This window comes from Bidens hawaiensis, unplaced genomic scaffold, assembly GCF_021521415.1.
Source record: "Bidens hawaiensis isolate Kalapana, Puna unplaced genomic scaffold, B.hawaiensis_p1.1 tig00017853_1, whole genome shotgun sequence".
NCBI classification, from domain to species: Eukaryota; Viridiplantae; Streptophyta; class Magnoliopsida; order Asterales; family Asteraceae; genus Bidens; species Bidens hawaiensis.
In genome coordinates this window covers 201697-210054 of record NW_027492690.1, presented here as the reverse complement: position 1 = coordinate 210054, position 8358 = coordinate 201697, and the positions used below count along the sequence as shown (strand labels likewise).

At 33.6% G+C, this 8358-nt stretch overlaps 1 protein-coding gene across 1 annotated transcript; it reads left to right on the top strand.

Moving 5' to 3' along the window:
* Positions 1 to 5115: 5115 nt before the first annotated feature.
* LOC143554748 (putative receptor-like protein kinase At1g33260) lies at positions 5116 to 6376 on the top strand. Its single transcript, XM_077044443.1, has one exon. The coding sequence runs from the start codon at positions 5409 to 5411 to the stop codon at positions 6363 to 6365; it is 957 nt and encodes a 318-aa protein (XP_076900558.1). The 5' UTR covers positions 5116 to 5408; the 3' UTR covers positions 6366 to 6376.
* The last annotated feature ends 1982 nt before the right edge of the window (positions 6377 to 8358 follow it).

The window sequence follows — 8358 nt, the reverse complement described above, 5'->3', positions numbered from 1 at the left end:
TTTTTAGATATTATTTATAATTAAGAAACAATTTAATAGTAAAAAAAATGGGTCATGGGTCTCACCAAACCTATATAGCTTTTAAACCGGGTTATAACATCTCATTTATTTGTGAAACTCTTTCATCATCAAATCCTAAGCATATTAATAACTTCCTTACAATAAATAATATTAATATCCAAAAAAATATATTAATATTAGAAACAAATAATATAAAACAACCTCGTATTGCAGGGAATAAAAGCTAGTTATATATGATAGCTAAGAAAAAAACTTCATGATTCTAGCTTTCTAAAATAAACCAAAAGAATAAATTTAAATGGTTAGTATGTGGATAAATAAATTTATGAGAATGTAGTCAATGTATATAATGAAAATTTTTAAAAAAGAAAGTATTTTAATTGTCTTTTATTTTATATTCTTGAAAATACTAAAAAGAATAATTATAAAGCAATGTTCCGACCACTTCTATCCCATTTGACATGTTCTTTTTCTATAGCTAAATTGTTTAATTTTATTACGTTAAAATATAAAAAGAAAAAATAAACATTAACACACTTGCTTTATATATATATAAGAATAAGGTTATTTTGGGTTGGGTAATAACCCACATGGGATCCAAATAACAAAATGGGTTTAAAAAATGTGAGGATGGTTGAGAGTGTGACAAGTGGCACATAATAATATTCTTTTATTAGAGTAATAGATAGGAGTGAGGGACATCTTAATTTTAAGAGGTACCACTCTTGTTGCATATAGTACAAGTAGCAATGCATATAAATTTAAGAATTTAGGGGTAAAATAGTCTTTGCTTATTCCAAACTAATATACAATAATGGTCCTTCAACTTCAATAAAGTTTTGTTAATATATTAAATAGTTACACATTTCCACCCTAATTATAAACCACCTACCCCACGGTTTTTTAACGGCCGTAACTTTTTCGCACGTTAATATTTTTTCTAAAAAGTTACACCATAAAAACGAGCATTTTGTTCTCTTTAATTTGAGTATAGTATTGCTATAGTTTATTAATTTTTAAAAAACTAACATTTTACGTGATCAGTTATTACTGACAACGGGTCGAGCATGTTCGGCTAACGGTGTTGGAACGGGTTAGGATTGGAACAGGTTAATACAAAAAGGGTTACTTTAGTTTATGTCGGGATAAGTTTAGATCGAAAGGGTTCATGTCAAATCGGGCTTCGGGTTAAAACATTTTCGGGTCCGAACATGTCCGTCAAAACGGACTGGGTTTTGAAATTACTTTACATTTCATCTTTGCTTCTTGCTTGTCACCACCAGTTCCGTGCGTTCAGACGTCAGTTACGTGGATGATATTGTTTATACATACCGGTTGCTCGCGTATAGGCATTATGTGGCGCGCTTACTGGCACTGGTTACACATCTGAAGCCACGTTAAATGCATATCACCTTCCGGTTACGCACATACCGTTGCGAGGTTACAAACGTACTACCACCAATTGCGTTTGTGCATACACAGCTGCATCGCGCGGGCAAATGACTAGTATAATATAATACATGACATTTGTGTTATATTTGAATGCTTATATGATATTGTAGTGGTTAGAAAAAAATTATCGGGAAGATGACAACCCTCTTCCCTCGTCTTTTCTTTTATGTTCGGAATAGGACCCCACGGCCCGCACCGATTCATGTAACCTATCCTTCATACTGTTGACTCTTTTAAATTATTTATGTGATATATAATCCATATCAACAAACAACAAACAACAAACATCACCGAATCATCACCATACCTTTTTTTTCTCTTCTGAATTTCCTTGTCCGGATATTTTTTTTAAAAAAAGGAAAAAGAACGTATATAATCTAGGCAAATATCACCTTTCATCGTTCATTTTGTGAGGATATTGGGGGTGCATATCTCATGCTAATTAACCTTTCGTGCAATCCTAAAAAAGGGGCCAATAATTATCCGATGATTAATATGTCTAATGTCTTAAATTTGGTGGTTATGAAAGTAAAATATTTACTTGTTTGTAGTATTCACTTAAAACATTCATTTTTATTTTTTAAATTTGACAAGGTATATCACAAGATTTCTGGTTCAAAAGAAAACTAGGTGCGTTTGTTTCATGGAACTATATATAATCTAAAGAAATCACAATCTGAATTTTATTTTGTTATGTATTTGGTTCATAGAATTTGTTGTAATTAAATTCTAAAATTATTTCTTAATGTGTTTAGTTGCCAAATGACATGTAATTGGAAATGAAACTAATTCCATTATATAAAACTCTTTCATGTAAAGAAATTCAACAATACCTCAAACCAAAAGCGAAAAAAGGAAAATTTCAAAAATAAGCGTTTATGAAAACAAATTTCAAGTTTTATGTCATTTGCAAGAATCCAGAAATAAGTATTATAAACTAGTAGTGACGAGTAAATTATGATAACACACTAGTTTGTAGAACCAATTAAAGAATGTCACGTGCCCTTAAACTAACCATAATAAGCAGGTTCACTAATAATTTACTCGTCACGACTAAATGAGTTTCATGTCTCGTAATCAACGCCCACGAGTAATTCATAAGTTCTTTAGTCGCGACGACTAGTTTACCCGGTTTACATTCCATGCACGAGTAGTTAGCACTTAACTCATCGCGTCTAGTTTAACCTTACAATCTACTAGTCGCGACTAAAAGACTTATGAATTACTCGCGGGCGTTGATTACGAGGCATGTAACTTATTTAGCCGTGACGAGTAAATTATTAGTGAACGTGCTCGTTACAGTTAGTTTAAGGACGCGTGCCAAGTTATAATTGGGTCTACAAACGACTCGCCATGACTAGTAGGGGTGAGCAGAAAGCCGAATAACTGGTAATAAAGAAAAGAACATTTACAATAATAAAGAAATGGTAATAATGTCGTAGGCAGAGGCGTTGGCGGTGGTAGTCAGGCGGCGACGATGAGGGTATTAATGGCGGTTGTGGCATTGGTGATGTTTGACGGTTGGTGGTGGCGATGGTGGTGGAGGCGATAGTAGTGATTGTGGTGTGATGTTGATGGTGGTGATGGCGGCGGCGGCGGTAGTGGTAAGGTTGTGGTGGTGGTTGCGGCACCATTGGTGGTGGCGACGACCCAATAGTGATGGTGGTGTTGCAAAAGTAAAGAGAGAACGAAAAGAACACGAAAAAGAAAAAAGAAAAGCAATGGTGTCAAAGAATGGTCTTGATATGTTCGGTGGGAATGAGAATCCTTGTGTAATTGTTGATTTCAGCTCATTGACCAATCAAACAGCTCTTTTGAATTCCCTCACAACGGTCCATACCATTTCATTTATGAATACCTAACGCCATCTTTGTGCTTCTCATTGCACTCACCCATGATCCATATTTCTGGTTCATCTTATGTCCGTAATTAAAATTTGGTAATCAATGTGAATTCGAGTGGCTCATAGCGACTCGTAAGAGCACCAACTTTCGATGTTTTAAATCACTAACCGATTGTTGGAATGCCATTAGGCATGTTCTGGGCAACTGTTTCATTTTTGTTGTCTATTTTTGGGAGAAAACTTTGTAAAAATCACTTTAAAACACGTTAATCTGTTTTTTTTTCTTTTCATATCTTATTGCTATTTGCCCGAACAAACAAAAAAAAAGAAAAATAAAACATATGTTATTGTTTATATTTTATTTTTACAAGACTAACCTTGTAAGTAAAAGACATAAACAACTTGTATTTAATATTTTGTATATTTTATTGTTACATCATGTTATCATCAACTATTGATATATTCAACGGGTTTATTTTGATAGAATTAACAATATGTATTCGACATATGTCATGTTTATTTGATATATAGATATAACATATTTTGCGAATAAAAAGTAGACTAGAGAATTTTAGAAGAAGAATAATTATTTTTATAATAGAAAGGATGAAGAAGCCTTTGGATAGAAGAAAGCTTTATGGAGTCGTCTGAAATACGCGTGGGGTGTGAAACAAAACAAAAAGACAATATCTACCAAACACAAACACAAGAATATTATATACATATTCATTAAAAACATGAAGCAAAGAACCCACCCACGAAGCCTTCGCCTGCCGCACACGAATGGTATCGTAATCTAATTTAAAACCATTTGCCTCCACCACATATTTTATTTTAATTTAATTTGTTACATATAAAAGTAACATCAATGGCTAAAGTTTGATGTGCCCATTTAATTATAAGGTTTAAGTTATAGGCAGCATTTGGTGCCATTTATAAAATCAATGACGTACAAATATTTATTATTAACAAATACATATACATGGCAATTGGCATGCTTATGCTTATATTTATATCTATATTTTCAAAAGTCTCTTATTTATCTAACTAATAACTTAATATTGAAAGAAAATGTTTTCACTCATTTCATTTTTTATTTGGAAAAGCACCAATCAACCCCAATTTACCAAGAAAATGTTATGAAAACAGCCCTAACTTGTTTAAATTAGCAAAATAACGACAATAGGCAGTTTTCATTCTCCTGTGTAAAAGGATCGAATGATAATTTAACAAGTTTTATGACTATTTTAATATTTTTTTCATATCAAACATAGCTATTATGATGATTTTCTAACCGGGTTGTTATGAGTAAGATGTTAGTATACATGGTATGAAATTAGGATTGTCTAACCGGGATGTTTTTTTTTTGCCATCACTGAGGGGGACGGTTTGCCTGTCAAATCAATATCCTCATTCATATCACTCATATTGCCTTAACAAATTTTGATCTCAATCAAGACATAGTTTCAAACATGGCAAGATATTAATATTGGATCATTATGTTCTATGGATGAATTCGGCACCGGTCCCAAATTTCACGATCATTACTTTCTTAAAACATGGTACCGGTACCATATGCAAAAATTCAATAAATATCGATAGCGATCCTGAATTTCCCGACAACAGTACCGAAATGCTAGTTTCGATACCGACTCCCGGTTCTATTTATTCATCTCTACTTGTTCCACCCACACCTAGGAGCCTTAATTAGTAGCCTAGTAGGTACGGAGCATATTTGTTTCTTAGTTATTCCGTATTTGTTTACATGATATTTTAACTTAAAGCTATTAATAATAAGACAAAATATAAGAATAGAAACACCGACGATTTTGTAATTGATAGTGTTGTCTGTGGGTGGTTAAACCCTGTTTTTAACACATTTTTAACATTAGACCACCTTCCTTGAGCCTTCCATCCGCATGGCTCGTGGGTCCGTACGCACCAAACCAAACTCAACTCTTACTTATACTTTCACTCACACCATCCTCTTACATAAATAATAATATTCCTTCCTCTTCACTCCACCTTTTATCCCTTCATTGCAATATCATATCCACTCCACCTCCATCATATTCATATCAAAGTAACCTCAATGAAGTCATTCTTTTGCTTTACAATCTCCGATAAAGTCGCTGATTGCGACGATGGTAGTGTCGGCTGCTCCGATGTCACCACTTCGTTTTCATGGGAAGACATAAAGAAACGAACCCGAAATTTCACTAGTCAAATTGGTTCAGGAGGGTTTAGTACTGTCTACCTAGCTCGGTCACCTGATTTTGGGCTAGCCGCCGTCAAGATCCAATCCGCTTGCACTGAGCGGCTAGCCCGAATTCATGACCAAGAGCTACAAATTTTGACACGACTAAAACACCCGAATATTGTTAAGTTTGTTGGATATTGTAACGATAGAGAAGATGAACGTGCACTCGTGTTTGAGTATGTACCTAATGGTACTTTGCATGACAGGCTTCAGAGTGATGTGACGCTGACGTGGAAAAACAGAACGCTGATTGCGTTTCAACTTGCTTCAGCTTTGGAGTATCTTCATGGCATGCAAATTATTCATGGGGATATTAAGGGTTCCAATATACTTCTAGATCAAAAATTAAATTGCAAACTTTGTGATTTCGGGTCCGCTAAATTACGGTTTACTTCAATGGTTTTACCTCCATCGACCACGAAAACGAATAGAATGATTATGGGATCACAAGGTTACGTGGATCCTCATTATTTAAAAACCGGATTGGTTTCGAAGAAGAATGACATTTATAGTTTTGGAGTTGTGCTTCTTGAGCTTATTACGGGTAGAGAAGCGTTTGGTATGCAGAAGTTGACGGACATTATGGGTCCCGTGGTGAGTGGGGTGGTGGGAGTGGAGGAGGTGGTGGATCCACGGCTGAGATGCGGTGGCGGGTTCGATTTAGAGGAAGTGAAGGCTATGGTTTTGTTGGCCGGGAAGTGTATTAGTGGTTCGCCTATGGTTAGGCCTTGTGCGAGTGAAGTTGTAGCATCCATGAGGGACAAGTTTAAATCAATTGCTCATTTGTGATGGTTTCTTATCGGTCTATATATCATGTAAATTCATTTTTTAGTTTTGAATTTTTATTTTTAGTTTTAAATCTTTTGAAGATGATACGAGGAAATAATTCTCATTTTTTTTTGTTCGTTTGTAATTTTGTTTGAAAGTGTGTTGGGATTGGAAAATCGGTAGCCAACCGACTATATTTGATGAGTTTCTACTTTTCTCATTTAAAGAAGAAATACGAAAAGATTTTGGTTTATTTGTTTACTTATTAGCTTTCAAACAAACAAAAATATGTTAAATCATACTCTACTAAGCTATTAATTTGTAGGCCTCGATAGGGCGTGATATATAGATCAAGTTTTTCTCAATCACGAAAGACAGAGAGGCTGGTTGTTCTTAAGAATATGCATATTCACAACATAATCCAACCAAATCTTTCAATGAAAGACTAATTTTTCTAATTTCCAACATAACCCAACCCAATTCAAAATTTCACTCGTATTCCCAACCCAACGTAAATCAATTTTTTTATAAATAAATACAGTTCCTCATTATAAAAATAATAATAAAATATACAAAAAATATATTATTATATAACAAAAATATTATATTTGAACCACATTAAAAAATACATTTTTTTCTATATAATCCCGTTTCATTAAAACATTCGCAAAAAGAAAACTAAATAAAATGCGTGTTTAGAATTTTTAGAAAAGTTAAATAATACATTTATTAAACAAAGAACAAATTATAAATGAAATTATATGTTAAGATTACTTAAGAAAAAGTAAAACAATGCCTTAACCATTAGTAGAAAGCGTTGGGTTGCAACGTCCCTAGGTCTTTGCCACTACCCGTTGCCAAGATAATGTGATTTTTGTTCCTTTTTTTTTAATTCAAGTTGGCAACTGACCATAGCAAAAAAATCACTAAAGTGGATCGCATTACAAAAATGTGACTAGAAGAAATAAAAACAAAACAATAAATGAATAAACCATACAAAAGCAACACCCCTACTTTAAAAACTTTATAACTTTAAATGTCATCATCACTTATTTATCACCAATGACATAACTAAAACACGTTTAACTAAAGTTATTTAAATTATATACTGAGCAGGTACACTTTCTGCCTTTTTTTATTCCGCATTCACAATTGTACTTTTTTTATTATCTAAGTTCTTCATTCAAGTATTAAGATCAAGACAAACGTGATCTATCTACCAAACTTCGTGAAGCCCATGTTTCATATAATAATTCCACATTAAGACAAAATATGTGCGGACAAAGTTAAATGACAAATTGGCGTTTAAATTTAGAGCACGTCTACTTTTTATATAAATTTTAGACATATTTAAGATTTAACTATTGTCATCGAGAGTTCGTGACATGTACATATTACTATCTTACAAACATTATATATTTGGTCTCTCTTTATATGAATTACTAACATATATGTTTTTTTTTATTCATACAAATAACGGACACTAAACAATTATTATAGCCACATAAAATATGATCATTTCCTGATTTGCTTTAAAGACTATATAAAGAACTCTTAACATCTCCGCTCTATGTTTCTTCTTTTTCTTTAATGTTGAAACGTCTGGTTAGCATGACACATAACATCTACCGGCTACACTGGTGATCATGCACTACAACAAAAGCCACCACTCTAAAGTAAATGGAATTCCCGACCACCCGTCTTTCCACCAACCATCCAACCCGATTACCACCTCCACCTCGCTCAACCACTAGTGCCCCAAACCATCCCAATGCCATCATCTAGGGTTGGCAAAAAAAATTGAGCTTGATGGGTATGCACGAAACATGTGGGATAGATATATCTGAAACTCGATAGGTATTGATCAACATGGTATGAAATTAGAATTAAAAAATTTCGTGGGTATGGAATGTGTTTCGGATTCGGTGATACGCGGCCCAGCTACCCAACACCACATGCCCGTTTACCCGAATCATATGAAACTTTTTAAATTTTTGTTTTCATTCTCCGTTAA